This window comes from Carcharhinus amblyrhynchos, chromosome 12 (genome assembly GCF_965287045.1).
Source record: "Carcharhinus amblyrhynchos chromosome 12, sCarAmb.v2.hapA, whole genome shotgun sequence".
NCBI lineage: Eukaryota > Metazoa > Chordata > Chondrichthyes > Carcharhiniformes > Carcharhinidae > Carcharhinus > Carcharhinus amblyrhynchos.
The window spans coordinates 29,632,866-29,657,278 of NC_137335.1; the positions used below are offsets into that span (position 1 = coordinate 29,632,866).

At 42.2% G+C, this 24,413-nt stretch overlaps 1 protein-coding gene across 3 annotated transcripts in view; it reads left to right on the forward strand.

Annotated features, from left to right (window-relative positions):
• Window positions 1–24,413, forward strand: part of dop1a (DOP1 leucine zipper like protein A) — a 296,966-nt gene that overhangs the window by 18,970 nt on the left and 253,583 nt on the right. For all 3 annotated transcript variants that reach the window (XM_080200297.1, XM_080200299.1, XM_080200298.1), the window contains exon 2: window positions 21,228–21,434. In XM_080200297.1, the coding sequence (XP_080056423.1) occupies window positions 21,297–21,434 (138 nt within the window). In that variant the 5' untranslated portion in view covers window positions 21,228–21,296. The remainder of the gene's footprint in view (window positions 1–21,227; window positions 21,435–24,413) is intronic.

Consider the following 24,413-nt stretch of genomic DNA (forward strand, 5'->3'; position numbering starts at 1 on the left):
TGACCTAATCCTGCTTCTAATTTGTGTGATTTCTCTAGCCTGGTTTTCATTATTTCCAGTAAAAATAAACTTAAAACACTAATCCAGACCTTCACCTATTTCAAGCTAATTTTATATGCACACATACATAATGGGCATAGACAGATTGCCCATTTGACATGGAGAAAAATCTTTTGACCACTCACTTTTAACCTTCTGTTAACCATGTCAGTTCTAGGTTATTGGTTTAATTGTTCAGTTGGGGGGAGGATGAGGTGGTGGGAAGAGGAGTTGTCCTGGGGGGGGGTGGGGGGGTAGAAGAGAGACAGGAGGAGTTCTCGGGGGAGGAGGAGAGGAGTTGTTCTAGTTCCAGTTGTATGGGGGGCTGGGTAAGGAATGGGGTTGGATATTTTACATTTTAATCTTTTTCCAAATTCAACTTGTCTCATACCTACCAACTTTGCTTTGTTTAGGCTTAAGACCACCATTTTGATCTTGAAATGTAACATTGTATCATATGACCATTCTTCCATAGAATTTGCCAGCATTTGTAATTAACAAAACAAGAATTGAAACTTAAATTTTGAGGCAAAGTAGTTGTTTCATTGTGTAACACTGAAGCTTCCGCTGCCCTTTTCAACTTTAAGCCTTGCTATTTAGCTTTTTCTAATTGTCACATCCCACCATATCCACAATTTCTGCTTCACCTCTGCTCTCTGTCTCTTCAGTTAAACTCCTGAGCATCTGCTTTCTGCTTCTTAGCATAATACAACATCAAAACCTCCTTCTATCCTCAAACTATTAATGCTGTTAGTCCAGTTAGGGAGAATCAAAAATCCCTGAAGTGCTCGTTTTTGACAAACGTTCACACCCATCCTCAAATGAGTTATTGCATTGCAACTATGCCTCCAACTGTTTATTTGAGACCTTTCAACCCGGTTTGTTCGCAACTGTAGCAGCCAGACTGCTCTATTGGAAATTATATCATATCGGATATCCTTCTTGATCTCTTTGTGGGCTTTGATACTGTTAAGCATTTCATTTACCTGCTCAGCAGTTCACATTCTAGGCACTTGTAACTCTTGGTTCTGCAACAAAGTCATTAAAACATTTCCAGTAGTTGTTTCTCTCTTGTCTGCAAGCCCACTTCTGCTGCAGCCCAAGCCTCTAAGCTTGGTTCCTTTCTCTATCACTTTTAGAAGCTACTGTTGGTATTGCCATCCAGAAACTTGGGGTCAGCTTTCAATTTCTGGCAATGTTGTCAGTCTTAATATTTTTACTTCATCCATTAACCTCAAAGCTGTTGTTACGATCTCTAATTGTCTGTCTGATGTTAATGTATTGTTAAACTTGAAGCAATCTTCTTTGGATCCTACCAGTTGGGTGTCTCTGGCTTTAACACAACTTGTCACATCCTGCATCGTCACTTGCACATATGATGTCCTTACTGAGTTTTGATTCCTTATGCAATAGGAGATTAGCTTTAAGATCCTGGGATCCTTATCCTTGCTTTCAAATCTTTATATGATTTTATCTCATCCTATCCTGGTCACCTATACATCATTTGTTCCTGCGACACTTACACCTGTTTTCTAAATTCTATTTTTGAGAGCCCCTTGACCTGTGGAATTTTCTACCTAAATCTGAGCTAGCTTCCTGCTTTCCATATCTTAATAACCCTCTGACAAATACATCTTGGATGGACTCCAAATTACCACTCTCCATAAATGAAAACACAACAATAATTTTATTGCCTGTATTCTAACTCATGCCATGTTCCCTCATCTATCACCCTTGTCCTCGCTGACATACATTGGTTCCTGGTTTGGTAATGCTTTTATTTTAAAAATTCTCATTCTTGTTTTCAAGTCCCATGGCTTTCCCTCTCCCCATCTCTGTAATCTCTTTCATCTCTACAATGATCCTAGATTTCTGTGCTCTTTCAGTTGCACACTTGAGTGCGTTTCCAATTTCTTTCACTCCACCAGTGGCAGTGCTCGGCCTGGATGATGGAATTTCCTCTGTAAATCTTTCCTCTCTAACTCACCTTTTTGGAGACTCCATAAAACCATTTCTTATCAAGCCTTTAATAACCTTTTCTCATATCATTATAATGCTCAATGTCATATTTTATCTGAAAATTCCTGTGACATTTAAACACATGTGCTCTATAAATGCAAGTTGTACTTTAGGCACTGGCTCTTTTTTTTCCGCTAAGCATCCTTTTTTACACTAATCATAAAACACTGTAACATCTTTTTTGTGAGTTTTCTCCATTCTCCTGTTTTTAACTGAAAACATATTTTTCTGGAAATGTTATGCAGGTTTGCACGTTAATACTTTTAGAATATCAATGTTTAATTATCTGACTTTGAAGCTTCTGTTGTCTGGCAGTTTCATTGCTATGTGGTAATTGCTGTCTGGTCTCAAATTATACAAAGAAGCCACAAACTAAAGAATTTGAAATGTTCCTACTGACCTGAAATAATGAGATCACAGTTTCACAATAAATGAACTTCCCTCTGCAAACTATTAGACAGTGGGCCATAACTTACAGCTAGCATTGGAAAGCGACGGTCCTGTATCAGTTAGAAGACTTTAATGCACACTTACTTGAAAACTGCACTGAAACTTCCATTCGCCAGAGCTACTTGGGATCTGCATCTGAAGTCCTTGTAGGCCCCCAGTGGAGTTCAGCTCTGGTGGATTTGAGGAGGCCACACTCTTTTCCTATTCTACTAGCTGCATATACTTTCCTACTATACTAGCTTGAAGAGGAGAGGAGGGCCTACCCCTCCATAGTCCTAACTTGAAAGTTATGGCCCAGTGTTTTCTTAGTTCTGTGTTGCAGGATAATAGGTGGTTTCAAAGAAAGAAAAGTCTCTGCTTGCAAGCCATTTTGGAGATCCACTCATCTGTGAGGGGTTAAGAATAACTTTTTTTGTCCATGAAAGCCTACAGCTGAAAGCAAATTGCTGCACAGAAACTGAAGTGCAAGGAAGCTGTTGTTTGGAGATTGTTGCACAGTACGCTGTTTTAATAAACTGGTTTGGATTGTGATTACTTCTGATGGGATTCAGCATTCATTTGTAAGTGATATTAGAATTTAGAGTCTAGTATTACATGAGTTTTCCTTTTCAAATGTTTTTATAATTTGGAATAAAAACCCTATGACAGATACATTTTGGGTGGATTCCTAATCACCACTCTCCATAAATGAAAACTCAACCATAATTTTATTGCCTGTATTCCAACTTGCACCATGCTCCCTTCTTCTATCACCCCTTTCCTCGCTGACTTGCATTGGCTCCTGGTCTCGTAATGCTTTTACTTTTCAAATTCTCGTCCTTGATTTCAAGTCTCCATGGCTTTCCCTCTCCCCATCTCTGTAACCTCTTTGACCTCCACAACCATCCTAGATCTATGTGCTTTCTCAATTCCATGTTCTAATATACTTCCGATTTCCTTCACTCCACTTGTGACAGTGCGAGGCTTGGGTGTTGGAATTTTCTCTGTAAACCTCTCCTCCTCTCTCATCCACCTTTTCAGAGACTCATAAAAACAAATAATGGAATAAACAGAATAAAAACCATTGATTTGTTTTAATAGCTGCATTGTCTCTGAAATTTGTTTTTGATCTACGGTATTTGTTCATATCTACGCAATGCAGTGGGTTATTTTGTGATGTCTGCATAAATTGCAAATGCTTTCAAGTGTGGGATCAGGTATCAGGTGCTATGATTAGTATGCATAATCTATCACCAACTGTTCCATTACTATCGTGACATATTGTGTTAAAATTGTAAGCAACGTTTAAACTACTCACCAAATGTTGCTACTGAGACCTTTTCTGATGTAGGTGGTTAGCCATAGTGGTAGCAGGAGTAGTGTGTGGTAGACTTTTTGGATGGTGTAAGACTGACTTGGTTAATACCTGATCCCGTCTGGTGTCAGATTCAGATGCAGTTTTGATGTTCTTCTCTCTGTTTTTGCTGTGATTGTGGAGTGCAATGGGGGTTTGAGGATTATCAGAAACTGTAAATGGAGTACACCAGTTCCATTATCAGAGTAAATGCTCAAATATCCTTTATCCATGATATGTTGCCATTTAAAGGTTTGGCCAACAGATGACGTAGGTAAGATTAATAGAAATAATAGGATGAAGTTGAGGTATGTGTACTGGCAGTGTTTTCAAAAGCAAACATTTCAAGATTGAGAAGTCTTGATTCTGTTGTTCATTTCCTGTATTGTGTGTGGCACGAGAGAGAGAAGAGCTGGAGGTGTTAGACGATATTCTGCATAATTTCAAATCGTTTGTCCACTTTTAGAATCATAAAAATGCAACACTGAAGGAGACCCTCTTGTGCCTGAGCCGCTTTTTTAATAGATTTATTATATAATCCAGAAAGCTAGTTGGTGAGGAATGGAATTGTTTTTTACACACTTATTTATTTGCTAAGGTATGTATTTCAAATACCTCCACCTTCTAACAGTTAGTCTGTTTCTATTTATAGTCCATTTTTATTTATTGGGGGGATGAGTGAATCTGCTGTTAATCTCCACCACTTGCAAACAATCAATATACAACTAACATAGCTGTGTAATTAATTTTATTCCCCTGCTTTTCCCCTATAGGCCTGCAAATTTTCTCCAAGTATTTATCTAATTCCCTCTCTTTCAAGCAGTGCATTCCACATCACAACAATATGTTGCTTCTGGTTCTTTAGTCAGCCATCTTGTATTCACTATGAAAGATTAACTTTTCCAACTGGTACTATTTTTTTCTGCTTAATCAGTGGAACAGCCTGAGGGTTTACTGAACCTGCCAGTATATAGAAGCTAAATTAATCTTGCTTAATATCATGCTGTTAATAAAGTCTGTGCTCCTCAGTCATTTTCCAAATTTGTTAATTCATCCCGCTTGCGGTGTCGGCAGCAGTTGTCCTCTGGTGAGTTAAGTTACTTGAAGCAGAAATTGAGTGGAAATATGCTGAGGTTATTTTTCTTTTAATTTGTTTGCTAATGGAGAAGGACAGTGACCATCAGAATTCCATTAAGTCACAATGTTCTGAAATTGAAATATATTCTCTCAGTTAATAATAAAAATGAACCTTAAATTTTAAGAGATAATACCTGATCATGTTTTACAGCAAATCTTCAGAATAATCCATTTTAAAAAGCCTTTTTGTTTTATTTTTATGCTGAAAAATGCATTTGATGCCTCTCAATTAAAATACAGTTCTATTGAAAATGCTTTACTCCTGGCGTATTGTCTGCAGGATGAAAGTCTGGGTATGTTGATGTAGTAAAAAGTCTGACAACACCAGGTTTTAGTCCAACCTATTTATTTGATAATATACTCGCAAGCTTTCGAGGGGTTACCCTCTTCGTCAGGTGAATGGAGAGTTCTGGCCTCAGACAGAGCATATAAAGCACAGACAGTTTAGAGATTACTGATTAAAATGCGAATCCTTACACCTAACCTGCTGTTCAAGACCTGAAGTGGCTGATAATGTGAGTGGTAGGAGCACTGATCACAGTTTAAAGAGATGTGTATTGTCTCCAGACAGTACAGTAAGTGAGGTTTTGCAAACCCAGGCAAGTCACGGGGGTTACAGATAGTGCGACATGAACCCAAGATCCCTGTTGAGACCGTCCTCATGTGTGCAGAACTTGGCTATCAGTCTCTGCTCAGCGACTCTGCGCTGTCGTGTGTTGTGAAGGCCGCCTTGGAGAATGCTTACCCGAAGGTCAGAGGCTGAATGCCCGTGACCACTGAAGTGTTCGCCAACAGGAAGGGAACAGTCTTGCCTGGTGACTGTCGAGCGATGTTCATTCATCCGTTGTCGTAGCGTCTGCATGGTCTCCCCAATGTACCATGCTTCGGGACATCCTTTCTTGCAACGTATCAGGTAGACAATGTTGGCCGAGTTGCAAGAGTATTTACCATGTACCTGGTGGATGGTATTCTCACGTGTGATGATGGTATCCATGTCGATGATCCGGCATGTCTTGCAGAGGTTGCTGTGACAGGGTTGTGTGGTATTGTGGTCACTGTTCTCCTGAAGGCTGGGTAGTTTGCTGCGAACAATGGTCTGTTTGAGGTTGTGTGGTTGTCTGAAAGCAAGAAGTGGGGGTGTGGGGAGGGCCCTGGCGAGATGTTCGTCTTCATCAATGATATGTTAAAGACTCCGGAGAAGATGCCCTCCCCACACACCCCCACTTCTTGCTTTCAGACAACCACACAACCTCAAACAGACCATTGTTCGCAGCAAACTACCCAGCCTTCAGGAGAACAGTGACCACAATACCACACAACCCTGTCACAGCAACCTCTGCAAGACATGCCGGATCATCGACATGGATACCATCATCACACGTGAGAATACCATCCACCAGGTACATGGTAAATACTCTTGCAACTCGGCCAACATTGTCTACCTGATACGTTGCAAGAAAGGATGTCCCGAAGCATGGTACATTGGGGAGACCATGCAGACGCTACGACAACGGATGAATGAACATCGCTCGACAGTCACCAGGCAAGACTGTTCCCTTCTGTTGGCGAACACTTCAGTGGTCACGGGCATTCAGCCTCTGACCTTCGGGTAAGCATTCTCCAAGGCGGCCTTCACAACACACGACAGCGCAGAGTCGCTGAGCAGAGACTGATAGCCAAGTTCTGCACACATGAGGACGGTCTCAACAGGGATCTTGGGTTCATGTCGCACTATCTGTAACCCCCGTGACTTGCCTGGGTTTGCAAAACCTCACTTACTGTACTGTCTGGAGACAATACACATCTCTTTAAACTGTGATCAGTGCTCCTACCACTCACATTATCAGCCACTTCAGGTCTTGAACAGCAGGTTAGGTGTAAGGATTCGCATTTTAATCAGTAATCTCTAAACTGTCTGTGCTTTATATGCTCTGTCTGAGGCCAGAACTCTCCATTCACCTGACGAAGAGGGTAACCCCTCGAAAGCTTGCGAGTATATTATCAAATAAATAGGTTGGACTAAAACCTGGTGTTGTCAGACTTTTTTACTGTGTTTACGCCAGTCCAACGCCGGCATACCCACATTATGTTGATGTACCCAGCAGTGTGCTAAAGGGCATTTTAAAAGCTGTTCTGTTAGCCTCATTAAAATGCTATTGAAATATTTGAGCTGGGGAGCTCTTCCCCTGAACTGGCTCTCTAAATGTTTCATTGTCCCCAAAACCGAATGACTTTCTACTCCATTGTCTTCTCTTGCACACATAACTGCCCTGAGCTCATTGTAGAAAGATTAATTAATTTATAAATAAACCTGTGCAGGTTTTTTTTTGCTTTCATGTGTTTACAATTTGCATTTATACACTACCATTAGTACAGTACAACACTCTAACAAGCTTCAATGGTGATAATTAGACAAAATTAACACTGAGCTAAATAATGAGAAGTGGCAAAAAATGTGTTGAATACAGCTTTCTCCTCAATTTCTGCATCCAGTCCAGGCCATGAGAAAATATTTCCTTCATGCATATGACTGCAAGGCCCTCATGGAATTTCTCTAACACCTGCTTCCTCAAAGGTGGTGAAATGATCACTCTGAGCTCCTATACAAGGCATCCTGACTGTATTGAAAACTCCAATCTCCTGGAGTAGTAGGGTTTCAGATTTGGTATTAGTTCTGAAGTCTTTCCTCGTAAAATCAAATCCATCACTTCTGTAAGTGCCTTCGTAGCACATGTGAAAGTTTTCTTTTCTTATTCTGACTGTCCCTTGGTTAATTTCTTCTTTCCAGGTGACTAGCAAGCATGTGACTGTAGTCCTAATATCCAGTTTTTAGTTGTGCGTTGGAGGCCTGATACAAGGGATTGCTCACCTACCTAGAAGTGACGTGTGTTGTCTGCTTTTTCAAAGTAGAAGATATTCCCATTTGAGCAGTCTAACAAACTGCCTGTTAGTGACGATCTTGAAAGTCCATCTGTGTTACAATGTAGATTTGGTACATAATGTGTAAGTATGTGCAGACAAAAGCGATATTCACTTTTGCATTGCATTTGCTGTAAATGATGGAATTCCCATGTATGATCAAAAATGGTAGTGAGCAATCAATAATGTAAACTCTCTTCCATACGCATTCAATTGTGGGCTTCCTTTCAAGCGAGTTCCACAGAAATGGTGATTTCAATGACCTTCAGCGGAGTAGGATTATTATTCTCAATTAACAGACATTTTGTGTTGCTTCACTATGAGACCGCAAACAAATCTGTCCCAAATAGTCATTCAGCATGCTCCCAAACTCAATATTCTGCAAGTCTTTTGAGCACTGGCATGAAGTGCATGGTTGACTCTCTCTCTCTCTCTCTTCTCCCCCCCCCCCCCCCCCCCCCAACACACACACACACACACACACACACACATACACACACACACACACACAGTGAAAATGTGCTTGTAGAATGTGCGCAATTGGCTTGTATATTTTAGTGCCAGGTCTATCAGGTTGCACTAAACTGTGGAGGAGATTAAAGGTTTTCCTGTCATCATGCTCAGGAAAATAGAGATTATAGTATCTTGAGCTGTTTTGTTTTCTGGTATAAAATAGTTAAAACACACAGTATAAAAGCTCCATCACTTCACATTTTCATCAAAAGGCCCCACAGTGCCAAAAACACCTGCCATTTTCTCACTTAAGCAGGTTTTCTGTACCCATGCTTCGCAATTTTCTAGCAGCAACTTCAATTTTCTTACACAGAAGGTACCTATTTAAGCTTCAGCCTGTTATTTATCATGGCAGAACTATCATTTGCTTGTATAGTTTGCTCACATGCCTGTTAGCCTCCTTAGCACGTAGGCAAGTATTTTTTATTCTGATCTTTCCTTGGTTAATTTCTTCTTTTTCAGGCGACTAGCAAGTACACATCTGTAGTCCTTGTTGCCAATTTTTGTTGTGCGTTGGAGATTGATACATGAGATACACTTGGTTGAAAATGAATGGAGCTTTATTAATAGTGTGTAACCTTTTCCATGGTTGCTGCTTCTCTCTGTTTCCCGCATCAGGTCTATTACATCACTTCTGGTGCATACGTTAATACAGCAGAGCTCCAGTGAGCTCTGGATAAATAAAAATAAATACAAATACATAACAGGTCTGAAACTGGAGTCCTTGTGCAGTTCTGGTCATCTCACTATAGGAAGGGTGTGCTTCCAAAGAGGAAATCAGAGCAGATTCACCAGGATCTCCAAATTTGAGGATGATACAAAGTTGGGTGGGAGGGTGAGCCATGAGGACAATGCACAGATGCTTCAGTGTGATCTGGACAGGCTGAGTGAGTTGACATATACATGGCAGATGCAGTATAATGTGGATAAATGTGAAGTCATCCACTTTGGTAGCAATAATTGGAAGGCAGATTATTATTTGAATGGGTATAAATTGAGAGAGGTGGATACTCAGTGAGACCTTGGTGTCCTCATGGATCAGTCATTGAAAGTAAGCTGTAGTACAGCAGGCAGCGAATAAAGCAAATGGTATGTAGGCCTTTATAGCGAGAGGATTTGAGTACAGGAATAGGAATGTTTTACTGCAATTGTATAGGGTGTTGGTGAGGCCACACCTAGAGTATTGTGTATAATTTTGGTGTCCTTATCTAAGGAAGAATGTCCTTGCTAAAGAGGGAATACAGCAAAGATTTACCTGGCTGATTCCTGGGATGGCAGGTCTGTCATATGAGCAGAGTCTAAGTCAGTTAGAATTATATTCACTGGAATTTAGACGAATGAGAGGAGATTTCATAGAAACTTAGAGAATTCTAAAAGGATTAGGCAGGGTGGATTCGGAAAGAATGTTCCTGATGTTTTGGGGGGGGGGGGGGCGGTGTGGTGGAGAGGAGGAGTCCAGAAGTAGGGGTTGTAGTTTGAGGATAAGGGGTAAATCTTTAAATCTGAGGTGAGGAGAAATTTCTTTGCCCAGAGAATGGTCAATGTGTGGAATTCAGAAAGTAGTTGAGGCCAAAATATTGGGTGTTTCAAGAAGAAATTAGATATAGCTCTTAGGGCTAAAGGGATATGGAGGGGTTGTGGGGGGGAGGGGGTGGTGGGAGGCAAGATCAGGATATTGGAATTGATGATCAGTCATGATCAAAATGAAAGATGGAGCAGGCTCAAATGGCTTACTCCTACTGTTTCCTATGTTGCCTGGAATGGTGCATTTGAACTATGAGGAGACTGGATAAGTTTGGATTGTTTTCTTTAGGCAGAGAAGACTGAGGGGGGGGGGCATGGACAGGGTGAGTAGAGTTCGAGGGGGCATAATTTTTGGGTAAAGGGCAGGGAATTTAAGAATAAAATCAATGAGGATGGTGAGAATCTGGAATACACCGCTTGGGAAGGGAGTGGAGACTGGAAATCTTTAAAATATATTTGGATGAGCACTTGAAACACGATAACATTCAAAGACATGGGACAAATGCTGGAAAATGGCATAAGCACTAGTGGTAGTTATTGTTGGTGCAGACTCGATGGGCTGAAGGCTCTTTTCTGCACTGTGCAACTGATCTTTGCCTATGACATATGCCAGAGTTGGAGGCATGCAGAATTGTCAAGCTGGAGAAGGTTGCAGATGGATATGAATATGAGACTGAGAATTTTGAAGTTGAGGCCTATAAGGATTAGAAGTCAGTGTAGGTCACAGACTACAATCATAGAATCCATACAGTGCAGAAAGACGCCATTCGATCCATCAAGTCTGCACTGACCACAATCCCACCCAGACCCTATTCTTGTAACCCCACATTTTTACCCTGCTAATCCCCAACACTAGGGTCAATTTAGCATGGCCATTCAACCTAACCTGCACATCTTTGGACTGTGGGAGGAAACCCCAGAGCACTCGGGGGAAACTCACCCAAACATGGGGAGAATGTGCAAACTCCACAAAGTGATCTGAAGCTGGAATTGAACCTGAAGAAAGCCTCAGTGGTTTGTGCAAATGATGATTTGTATCTATGCTCATTGGGAAAACATGTCCTTCTGCTCAGTGTGGAGAATGGGGTGCCCTGTGCTGAGGGTTACAGGCCTGACTCGGTGTGTGGGTCCAGGCACAGGGCGTACGGAGATTCCCTGATGCTGTGATACAGCAGTGCTAACCACTGTGCCAGCCTGCTGCTCAAATCAAAATAGGAACAGCAGGTTGTTGATTTGATTTATTATTGTCGCGTGTATTGAGATACAGTGAAAGTATCATTTCTTGCTCGCTGTACAGTCAAAACATGCTGTTCATAGAGCACATAGGAGAGAAGGAAAGTATAGGGTACAGGATATAATGTTGCAATTACAGATCGGATGAATGCACAGATAAGCTTAATATATAATAGGACCATTCAAAAGTCAGACACCAGGGAAGAAGCTGGTCTTGAGTTTGGTACGTGTTTTAAGATTCTTGCGTCTTTTTCTCGATAGAAGAAGGTGGAAGACAGTATGTATGGAATGCATGGGGTCCTTGATTATGCTGGCTTGATTTTTCCGAGGGAAGTGTAGATGCAGTCAATGGATGGGAGGCTGGTTTGTGCGATGGACTGGGTGTGTTCACAACTATTTGGAATTTCTTGCGGTCTTGGTCAGAGCAGAAGCCATACCAAGCTGTGATACATCCGGAAGGGATGCTTTCCATGATGCATCAGTAAAAATTGGTGAGAGTCATCGTAGACTCTCACCAATAGAGTCATAGGGTGGCAGAAGGGGTGGTGGAGTGGCACTGTTGATCAGGGATAGTGTCATGGCTACAGAGAAAGAGGATGTCGTGGAGGGATTGTCTACAGAATCTCTGTGGGTGGAAGTTAGGAACAGCAAAGGATCAAAAACTTTGCTGGGTGTATTCTATAGGCCGCCCAATAGTGACAGGGAAGTTGAAGTGCAAATAGGGAAACAGATTCTGGAGAGATGTTTTAATAACAGAGTTGTCGTGATGGGAGACTTCAATTTCCCAAACATCGACTGGAATATCCCTAGGGTAAGGGGTATAGATGGGGAGGAGTTTGTTAGGTGTGTTCAGGAAGGTTTCCTGACGCAGTATGTGGACAAGCCTACGAGGGGAGAGGCTGTACTTGACCTGGTACTGGCGAATGAACCAGGGCAGGTGATGGATCTTTCGGTAGGTGAGCATCTTGGAAATGGTGACCATAATTCTATCTCCTTCACAATTGCGTTGGAACGAGATAGGATCAGGCAGGCTAGGAAGGTGTTTGTCTGGGGTAAGGGGAGATACGAAGAAGTCAGGAAGTTACTTGGACAAATAAACTGGAAGGAGGCGTTCTTAGGGAAAAGTACCGAAGGAAGGTGGCAGATATTCAAGGAATGTGTGTCTGGAGCTCTGAATGACAACGTTCCGATGAGACGAGGGGGTTTTGGTGGGTCGAGGGAACCGTGGTGCACAAAGGAAGTGTTGAACCTAGTCAGGAAGAAAAGGAAGGTGTACAAGAGGTTCAGGGAATTAGGAGATGTTAAAGATCTTGAGGAGTATAAGGACTGTAGGAGGGAACTTAAAAGGGAAATTAGGAGAGCCAGAAGGGGTCATGAGAAGACCTTGGCGGGTAAGATTAAGGAGAATCCCAAGGCCTTCTATAAATATGTGAAAGGTAAAAGGATAAGAAGAGAAGGGATAGGACCTATAAAAGGTGAGGGGGGAAAGGTTTGTGTGGAACCAGAAGAAATGGCGGAGGTGCTTAACGAGTACTTCGCCTCAGTATTCACAGTGGAAGCCGATCTGGGAGATTTTGTTATGGATTTGCAGCAGAAGGAAAGGATTGAGTACGTGAATATTAAGGAGGAGGATGTGTTGGAACTTTTGAATTCTATCAAGGTAGATAAGTCGCCGGGACCAGATGGGATGTACCCCAGGATACTGTGGGAGGCGAGGGAAGAGATTGCAGAGCCCCTGGCGATGATCTTTGCGTTGTCAATGGAGACGGGAGAGGTTCCAGAGGATTGGAGGATTGCGGATGTAGTTCCTATTTTCAAGAAAGGGAACAGAGATAGCCCGGGAAATTACCGACCGGTGAGTCTGACCTCAGTGGTTCGTAAGCTGATGGAGAGGCTTCTGAGGGACAAGATTTACGAACATTTGGAGAGGTTTGACATGATCAGGAATAGTCAGCATGGATTTGTCAAGGGCAGGTCGTGCCTTACAAGCCTAGTTGAGTTCTTCGATAATGTGACTGAACACATTGACGAAGGAAGTGCCGTGGACGTAGTGTACATGGACTTCAGCAAGGCGTTTGATAAGGTCCCCCATGCAAGACTTCTTGAGAAGGTGAGAGGGCATGGGATCCAAGGGCCTTTGGCCTTTTGGATCCAGAACTGGCTTGCCTGCAGAAGGCAGAGAGTGGTTGTGGATGGGGCTTTTTCTGAATGGAGGTCAGTCAACAGCGGAGTGCCTCAAGGATCTGTTCTGGGACCCTTGTTGTTTGTCATTTTCATAAATGACCTGGATGAGGAAGCGGAGGGATGGGTAAGTAAGTTCGCTGATGACACAAAGGTCGGTGGTGTTGTGGATGATCTGGAAGGATGTCAAAAGTTGCAGCAGGACATAGATAGGATGCAGGACTGGGCGGAGAAGTGGCAGATGGACTTCAACGCGGATAGATGTGTAGTCGTCCATTTTGGCAGAACCAACGGGATGAACGAGTACACTATCAAGGGCAGAAGTCTGAGTAGTGTTGAGGAGCAGAAGGATCTTGGGGTCCGGGTCCACAGGACTCTTAAATCAGCCTCGCAGGTGGAGGAGGTGGTCAAGAAGGCGTATGGTGTACTGGCCTTCATTAATCGAGGGATTGAGTTTAGGAGTCGGGAGGTAATGCTGGAACTTTATAAGACCCTTGTCAGGCCTCATTTAGAGTATTGTGTGCAGTTCTGGTCGCCTCACTATAGGAAAGATGTAGAAGCTATTGAAAGGGTACAGAGGAGATTTACAAGGATGTTGCCTGGACTGGGAGGCATGCCTTATGAAGTTAGGTTGAGGGAGCTGGGACTCTTTTCCCTGGAGAGACGAAGGTTGAGAGGCGACCTGATAGAAGTTTACAAAATGTTGAGAGGAATAGATAGGGTGGACTCTCAGAGGCTATTTCCCCGGGTTGAAATGGTCGCTACGAGAGGACACAGATTTAAGGTGCGGGGAGGGAGGTTCAGAAGTGATGTTAGGGGTAAGTTTTTCACTCAGAGGGTGGTGAGTGAATGGAATCGGCTGCCGTCAGTGGTGGTGGAGGCGAACTCGCTGGGGTCTTTTAAAAGACTCCTGGATGAGTATATGGGGTTTAATGAGATTGAGGGTTATAGATAGGTCTGTAGGTTGGTAGGTGATGATGTGATCGGCGCAACTTGTGGGCCGAAGGGCCTGTTTGTGCTGTAGTGTTCTATGTTCTATGTTCTAGACATGCCAAATTTCCTTAGCCTTCTGAGAAAGTAGAGGCGTTGGTGGACTTCCTTAACTGTAGTGTTGGTATGGAGGGATCAGGGCAGATTGGTGATTTGAACATCTCAAAACCTGAAGCTGTCAACCATCGCCATTTCATCAGCATCAGAATGTAAACCACCACATTTGCTGAGGTCAATAACTATCTCCTTCACATTTTTACTCACATTGAGGGAGAGATTATTGTCGTTGTGCCACTTCAGTAGGTTCTCTCTCTTTCCTGTACTCTTTCATCATTGTTTGAGATCCGACCCACTACAGTGGTATCATCAGAAAATCTGTATATGGAGTTGGGGCAGAATTTGATCACGTAGTCATAAGTGTGTAAGGCGTATGGTAAAGGACTGAGGACACAGCTTATGGAGCTTAAGTTTATGGAGTGACCATCCTCAGGGATTCCTGTAAACATAGCTTAAAGGAAAAGACTTGGGTTCAGCAAGTCAATGCTGGGAAGGGCTTAGAGTAAGCTATGTTTATAGATAAATAGAATTTTGAGAGTATAAATCAGGATCTAAGTTGATTTAGATTTCAGATTGGTGACTGAAGTTAATCTTGTCACTTATGTCCAAATATAGATTTGCAAATGGTATGTTTAATATTCCAAACTGTTATCAAAGATGGTAAAAGCTTATGAATTTGGCATCTATATTCCTAAACTCAGTATAAACTTCTATTTTGTTGTAGCTATTGTTGCTGCTTTGATATACTGTACCAGTACTTTGTGTATAACAATAATGTCGAAGAATGAGTTTTGTGAACAAAATATTTTTTTCTAGCATGTTTTATAATTTATAGTTGGATACGACAGCAGTACTGTTGTAATAAGCTGATGGAATGTAGGTTTTGTTTAATCAGCAGCAACAAATAGTCCTACCTAGGCATTTAGCATTGCACACAGCTAAATCCCACAAACACCAATGTTGTGGTCATTTTTCCTCATACCAGTGACTGTTTCAAAAGTACCATTAGCTATGAAGCACTTTGGAACTTCTTGAAGTAATGAAGGACATCATATAGTTATAAATTTATAGAAGTGTTGGTGTATCAATAAGTAAGCAAGAAAATTATAAGTTGTACAGAAGAGATTTCTTCACAAAAATACAGCTGTGCTTTAAGCATTTCTGGACTTCTGATCTTTAACCAACTAGATATTGACTAGGATTTTATTCCTCATGTAAATCATATTTCAACTGTACAAATTATTTAAAAACTTTCATAACGGTGCAATTTGTTCCTGACATTGCGGATCTATTGGGACTAAAAGGAATTTATGAATAAGGTCTGTTCTACTCATTTTACTCGTATAGAACTTTGTGGATATATTACTGTGACTGTTTCATTACTTGATTGTGTGCCAAGCTGTATTAAGAAGGTGATGCACTTTTGTGAATTGTGATTGTGGACTAAACTGTCTGAAAATCAGAGGTTACAATAAAATTAAAAACAAAAATAAGCAAAAGTTTCTTGATTTTATGCTTTGAGGATGTTGAACATGTCGGCACTTAATGTAAAATCACTAGGGACTACAAACGAAGTAGGCAAAATGCTAAATTTATACAACCAGGTATTTAAAATATCTGTGTCTTGTTAGAATTGTTCAATGCGTGTACCATGTCCTTGAGTATTGTTTTTTCAGTTTTAATAACCAAAGATTGAAGGATGCAGAGAAAAACCGAGGCAGGTCTCTCAAGCTGAAAGGTAGAATTATAATGAAAGATTGAAGAGCTTTAGCTTTGGAAGGAGGCAACTGACATGTGACCTTGGAGAAGTTGGCAACAGCAGCTACTTGCATAGTACCTTCAATGTAATTAAATGGCCCAAATGCTTCACAACAGTAAACAAAAAGTATAACCCTGAACCAAACGAGGAGACATTAGGTCAGATGACCAAAACCTTGGTCAAAAAGTAGATTTAAAGGCATACTTTAAAAGAGGAAGACAAGATAGAGAGATAGAAGGAGGATATTCCAGAGCTTGAGACTGAGCCATTTGAAGGCATGGCCACCTGTGGTGGAACCATTAAAATTGGGGATGCAACTGTTAGCTTCAGGCTTGAGAATAAGGGGGCATGTGCTCAAGCTGGTGAAGACTAAATTTAAATATGACTTTGCACAAAGTGATCAGATAGACTGGGTTTTCAGATCATTTAGTGTAAACTAAAAGATCTTAGCATGTACAAGAAAATTGTAATTTGGCCTGGTGGAGAAGCAGAAAGCAAGTGTATTGCTATTCTGGATGTACGAGTATGCACAATTCTGGTTTCTATATATAAAAGCAGTGTAGAAGCACTGGAAAATAGTAGCCATGATGTCCGTTGAATGCAAAAAATCTAACAGCCTTGATTTTGCTCAATGATTGAACATTCAAAGCCCTCTATGGTAAAGAATTCTAAATAGTTGCCACCCTCCAAGTGGAAAAAATTCTCTTCACCTCAGTCCTAAATGAACAACACATTATCCAGAGACTAGGGTCCAGGATTTCCATGGAGTGGCAGTCGCCATCATGGGTTTCTTTAATGAGTGGCGTGGCAGCTCTCAGAGTCCTTTCTGTGCAGGGCAGCAGCATTAAAGGAAGAGAAACCACATCTCTCTTTACGGCATTGGTTGTCATAAAGCTGTAAGTTTAAAGGTCCCAGTCCTTGGAAAAGCCAGAAGGAGAAAAGTGGGTGAGGAGTTAGAGTGGTCAGCGGTGGGAGTCAGGTGGGGGGAGGGGGTAAAGTGGTTGGTCTGTCAGGTGAGTAGTTAGGTGGTGTGGGAGTAGTCAAGGGGTCAGGATGAACATAAGAACATAAGAAATAGGAGCAGGAGTAGGCCGTCTAGCCCTTCGAGTCTGCCCCGCCGCTCAATAAGATCATGGCTGATCTGAAGTGGCTCAGTTCCACTTTCCCGCTTTCTCCCCATAACCCTTAATCCCCTTGCCTACCAAAAACCTATCTACCCGCGTCTTAAATATATTTAGTGAGGTAGCCTCCATCACTTCAACTGGCAGAGAACTGGTTGGGATAGTAACTGGCAGAGAACTGGGTGGGATTGCAGTTGGGAATAGGATGAAGGTCAGTGCGGGTAGTCAGCAAGGCTGTGGGGGTTGTCTGAGAGTGGGGTGGAAGTTGGCAGGATGCCAACTTGAAGATGTAGTTGGAATGCAAGTTGGCCACATAGGCCAAAGGAACCTTGATTTGTTGTAGTGCATCTTGTAGATGGCATACACTGCTGCTACTGTGTGCTGGTGGTGGAGGGAGCGAATGTTTAAATTAGTGCTGAGATGTTGATCGGGATGTCTTGGATGGTGTTGAGTTTCTTGTGTTGTTGGAGCTGCATTTACCCAGATAAATGAGTATTCTATCACACTCCTGACTTTAGCATGAACATTAGTTGAAAATTGTCAGACTTTGGGGAGACAGGATGTGAGCCACTCATCTTGAGCTCTGACCAAGGGTCATCTAGACTCGAAACATTGGCTCTGTTCTCTCCCCACAGATGCTGCCAGGCATGCTGAGATATTCCAGCATTTTCTGGTTTTATGTGTGTGAACCACACATGTCAGGTTTCCCAATGCCTGACCTGCTTTTGTGGCCACAGTTCTTATGTGACTGGTCCAGTTCAATTTCTGGTCAAATGTAAACCTCAAGATGCTGGCAATTGGAAATTCAGCAATAGTAATGTCATTGTCATGAGGAGATGATTAGATTTCCCTGGAATTCGTCATTGCCTGGCACTTGTGTGATATGAATGTTATTTGCTACTGATCAGTCCAAGCCTGAATGTTGTCTAGGCCTTGCTGCATATGGACATGACTGCACAGTATCTGAGGAGTCACAAGTAGTGCTGAACATTGTGCAAACATCCTCACTTTTGACCTTCTGATAGAGGGAAGGTCAGTGATGAATCAGCTGAAGATGGTCAGGCTTAAGATATTCCCCTGAAGAACTTTTGCAATAATGTCCTGGGACTGAGATGATTGACCTCCAAAAACCACAGCCATCTTTCTTTGTGCTAGGTAGGACCTTAATCAAGTAGTGTGTTTTCTCCCTGATTGCCATTGACTCCAGTTTTGCCAGGGGTCTTTGCCACATTTGGTCAAACATTGCCTTGATTTCAAGGACAGATGGGATGAGTTCAGCTCTTTTATTCGTGTTTGGTTCAAGGTTGTAATGAGGCTGGTAATGGAGTGACCCAGGCAGAATCCAAACTGAGTATCAGTGGGCAGATTATTGCTGATCAAATGTTACTTGATCGCACTGTTGATGGAATGGAACCCAGGTCCTTGGAGCTGTGAGGCAGCAGTGCTAACCACTGTCTCGCCGAGTTGCCCCACATATAGTTCCCAGATGAAAATAAACTAAAGTTGGTCAACAAGGGTTGTGTGGGGAGGTTGCATTTAGGAGGGAATGGAGGTTGCATGGGGTGGGGGGGGGTGCGTGGGGATGGAGGTTGAAAGTTGTGTAGGGGGGGGAGATGAAAAGTTGAGTTGGGTGGGGAAATTTGTGTGGGGATGGAGGAAGGAGGAGAGTTGTGGGGGGGTGGGGGAGGTTATGGGGAGTGAAGGGGGAGGGTGTAGGGGGAGATTCCATAGAATCCGTACAGTGCTGAAAGAGGCCATTCGGCCATTGAGTCTGCATCAACTCTCCAAAAGAGCATCCCATTCAGATCCTTCCCTCCATCCAAACCTCATAACACCATGTCCCTGGTGCTTTGAGGCAGCCATGCTACCCATTGTGCCACCATGAGTTGGGGATGGAGGTAGGGAGATGGAAGATGAGAGGGGAAAAGGGCAAGAAATTGGGTAGGGAGAGTTGGGTGGGGAGGGAGTGCTGGGTGGAAGGCATAATTAAGGGGGAGGAGGGAGAGATAATTGGGGGTGGGGTGGGGAGGGTGGGATAGGTATTATCAAGGTTGGGGGATGACCCTTGAGAGAGGGGTTTTGGGGGATGAGGGTGAGACCCCTAAAGGTGTGGGGGCTTGGGTGTTTGGTGGTTGGTGTGCGATTGCTTTGATAACCTTGCAGCAGAGTTCTGAGAGTGGTTCTCCAGTGCATCTTTGGGCTGCTATCCCTGATTCGGTGTTGGAGAGCTTGGAAGTTATGGAGGAAAAATAATAAAAATCTGCCTAGCTCAAAGCAAGGGGTAAGACATCTATAGTGCTTGTAGGCAGTTAACTTGGAAGCAATCAATTTGGAACAGATAGCAAGAAAGCAACTGCCAAGACTGGGAATTAACTGTGGAACCAGCAACTCAGTAAGAGGCCTCACAACGCCAGGTTAAAGTCCAACAGGTTTATTTGGTAGCAAAATCCACTAGCTTTTGGAGTGCTGCTCCTTCGTCAGGTTCTCGTTACAAACAGGGCATATAAAGACTCAAACTCAATTTACAAAATAATGGTTGGAATGCGAATCTTTACAGGTAATCGAGTCTTAAAGATATAGACAGTGTGACTGGAGAGAGCGTTAAGCACAGATTAAAGAGATGTGTATAGTCTCCAAACAAGACAATTAGTGAGATTTTGCAAGCCCAGGCAAGTCATGGGGGTTACAAATAGTGTGACTGGAAATCCTTCCCTTCCCCCCCCCCCCCCCCCCCCCCAAATGCAACCTCCATCCCCTCCTAAATGCAACCTCCCTACACAACCCTTGTTGACCAACTTTAATTTATTTTGATCTGGGAACTATATGTGGGGCAACTCGGCAAGGCCGTCCTCATGTGCAGAACTTGACTATCAGTCTCTGCTCAGCGACTCTGCGTTGTCGCGTGTCACGAACTCTGCCTTGGAGAATGCTTACCCGAAGATCAGAGGCCAAATGCCCGTGACCATTGAAGTGTTCCCCAACAGGAAGAGGATAGTCTTGTCTGGTGGTTGTTGAGTGGTGTTCATTCATCTGTTGTTGTAGTGTCTGCACATCTCTTTAACCTGTGCTTAACGCTCTCTCCACTCACATTATCTGTACCTTTAAGACTTGATCACCCATGAAGATTCGCATTCCAACCGTTATTTTGTAAATTGAGTTTGTCTTTATATGCCCTGTTTGTGAACAGAACTCCCACTTACCTGATGAAGGAGCTGCGCTCCAAATTTTGCTACCAAATAAACCTGTTGGATTTTAACCTGGTGTTGTGAGACCTCTTGCTGTGTTTACCCCACTCCAACACCAGCATCTCCACATCATGAGAACCAACAACTGTGCAGAGGTTGTGGGAGCCTGAAGAGCCATTAGGAAGTCGGGGTATTACTGATGTTTAAATCTCCGTTCAAGAAGAAGGCTAAGTTTGAGCTGAGAACTTCACGGTCATGAGGTTTTGAAGAACATTTGGAGGATCACTTATCCAAAAAGCTGATGGAAGATCCTCGTGAAATTTCATATCTTGGAGAATAGTGGAACACTGAAGAGTAATCAGTAACTTCTAACATGTAGGTTTCCTCTGGGTGCTCCGGTTTCCTCCCACAGTCCAAAAATGTGCGGGTTTGGTTAATTGGCCAGGCTAAATTGCCCCTTAGTATCCTGAGATGCATAGGTAAGAGGGATTAATGGGTAAATATGTAGGGATGCAGGGGTGGGGCCAGCGTGGGATTGTGGTTGGTGTGGACTCAATGGGTCAAATGGCCTCTTTCTGCACTGTGGAGTTTCTATGATTCTAGGAGGCTGTCACGTAACTTGAATGGGTCACTAAAGGAGTAAAAGAACGTTTTAAGATTCTTGTAAATTGTTATCTTTGTGTCTAATTTTCAGATATGTATTAAATTTAAAACTGGGTTTTTCTTGCATTTACAAAATTGTGATTTTTTTTTCTTTTTCTCATCAGAGACTGATTTTTAAAAAAAATCAGGTAAATGATCTTTGAGTTTGGTCATCAGCTGCATGTTTAAGAAGGATGAACACGGAGGAACTGGAGTTACTGGGTGACTCCAAGTACAGAAATTACATAGCAGCGGTGGATAAAGCATTGAAAAGCTTCGAGTATTCCAGTGAATGGGCAGATCTAATATCAGCACTGGGTAAACTTAACAAGGTAATTGCAGAAAATGGGAATTCCTACAATTAAGTTAAATAAAAAGGGAATATTACTGCTCTGTATTTAAAATGCCTCTAATTTTACTGTTGAATATTACCTTGATGCATGTTAAAATATTACATAGTAAATCACCCAAGTTATGTGTGTTTCATATACTACAGAGCTTCACTATTCTACTAATTGGTTTGCTTCACCACTTTGTTCTGAAAATAACTTTTTTATTGGTCATTTACCAATATTTCTAAATGATCTATTCACCTAGGAGGCAAGTGTCTAAACCATGCACAGCATAATAAATGGGTTTAATTGGCTGATCTCTACAGTTTAATTAGAACTCCTTTTAATGTTAATCAGTATTAAAAAGGATTGTTGTAGTCATTTGAACAGGTTGTGTGCTGGCAGTTTGCTGAAGAGTGTAAGGCAAATACTATTCTGGGTTAACCAAAATTATGACATAACAACAGGATTTTCTAAATAATTGGGGAAAATGCATACTTGAATTACAAATTCAGTTTATGCTAATAAATTAGAAGTGGGTTGGGTACAATATTTCCTGTTTTTAAGGCAGGTACGCACCAAGGTCGTATTGCATCTAAAACAGACTTTTTGAAAGACTATTCCCTGGCCTATTTTCAGAAATATTGATGAGTGAATTCCAAAACTGGAGTTTTAAAAGTGAGATCAGTTAACATCTTGTGATTAAACTGATCATCAAACCTGATAGATCTTAGGGGGGATCTTATAGAGACATACAAGGTAATGAAGGGGATAGATAGGGTAGAGGTAGAGAGATTCTTCCCGCTTAGAAAGGATAGCAGGACTAGAGGGCACAGCCTCAAGATAAGGCGGGGGGGGGGAGGGAGTAGTTTAGAACGGAGTTGAGGAGGAACTTCTTCACTCAAAGGGTGGTGAATCTCTGGAATTCTCTGCCCATTGAAGTGGTGGAGGCTACCTCGCTAAATATATTTAAGTCACAGGTAGATAGGTTTCTGATAGACAGGGGAATTAAGGGTTATGGGGAGAAAGCGGGAAAGTGGAACTGATCCACTTCAGATCAGCCATGATCTTATTGAATGGTGGGGCAGGCTCGAAGGGCTAGATGGCCTACTCCGGCTCCTATTTCTTGTGTTCTTTTGTTCTTAAATTGCAACTACTGAAGTGTCTTGTATTTAAACTAACCTGCAAGCAGAGTAGTGATGTGGTAATTAGAAGAAAAAATAATGATTCTATCACTAATATTTTTTCAAGGGGCAAAACTTCCATCAAGGCTACATTACCATCGTCAATCATTATATTTATTTATCTGTGTATCTTATTAGAAACTTTAAGTGCATGCATATTTATTGTTCGTAACATTTTGTCCAATAGTAGTAAGTGTGTATTTTTAAAACCAAGTGTATAAAGAAACCAAGACAATCATTTAAACTATTTTGGGATAAACCAATTAAACAACTGAAGGACAAATTAAAGGAGCAGCCCCATACAGGGATACTGCATCAAACAAAAACAAATTTCAAAGGAAACTTAAAATGTTCAATCAAAACATGATTAAAGGGGTTGATAAACACCCAGCCCCCACAGTACCTACTGGACATGGAAAACCTCAGTGGTGGAGGCAAGTACTGCACGCACTGTCTCTCGAGACACCTAGCTGTGGATATAGCTGCAGTAGAGAGAAGACAGTTGTGGCTAACGATGCTGTTGATCGCCCACTATCTGGATCTGTTTATTGCAAGTTTGGCCAGTTGCAGGAGTTGGTTCATGAAGAGGTCCTTGTCCTTCCCCGCCCCTCTCCTCTCAGGGTAGCTGTAGATTAGGGGCATGGGACAGAAGTACAAACAAAATTGTAATAAAAGGTTTCCAAATAACTGATAAGGGGATGCGGTCTGTTACACCTTATGTAGACATGGTCCATGAATTCCATAAGGCTGCAAAAACTTAGATATGTGAACATACCTATGAGCAAACTTAAGCCATTTGGCCACTCAGACGCGCTCTGCCATTCAACAAGATCATTACTGATCTCTTCACCTTTGGACTTCATGAATGGACACATCTGTGGTTATATGGGACTGCTGTGTGACACCCTCCACCCTAGATCCCCCTTAATAATGGGGAGGACTCCTGCATAGAGAGACCACTACTGGTGAACTTTGCCACTGGGTGCTAAATGCCAACATGCTGAGGCTTGTCCAGACAACAGGCAGGGAAGTGAAGGGTATGCAGCAGCAGCCCACGCAAGAATCCCCTCTGTGATCCTCAGGGTGTGGAAGGAATTTATGCAAGGTGGTTTGAGGCCGATTTGAGATTCTGTCCAAGCAGGAGTGACAGTCATTTATGACATGCACTTCTGGGAGCAAAAAATAAACTGCCTTGCCACAATTTAGATTGTTTAGTCACAAAGGGGCACCCAGCAACACTTCATAGAACATAATGCCTTACGTAGCTGATCTTCATTTATTGTACTCAAGCTCAGTAAGCAATATCACAACTGATTGCCTTTGTCCCAAGTGGTTGTCTTTCCCTTTTTATGCAGCTGCTGAAGATCAGACCCAAATGCGCAGATGGCTGAGATAAAATTTTAGATATTATTTAAGAAGCGTAATGTGATACAATACCTTAATTTAGTGCTTATGTTGCAGGATGTAAATACCAATGAAGAGTAAAGTTTTTTTTTATTGTGCTCATTTATACCAAAAATTGTATCAAAGAAAGGGTTAGGTTGATTGGCCGTGCTAAATTGCCCCTTAGCGCCAGGGGATTGGCAGGATGAATACGTGGGGCTATGGGAATAGGGCATAGGTAAGTATCTGCCATCCCTTGCTTTGTTTGACCTGATTTCAGACCTGCACACTACATACAATAGAAGGGTCTTGCTGAGAACAGCTTTTAGTTTACTTTTGTTTTTAATCACATTGAAGCGTTTGAATTCTGTTTTGAATGTGCCTGTTGAAATCAAAAAGAGAAGATTAAACA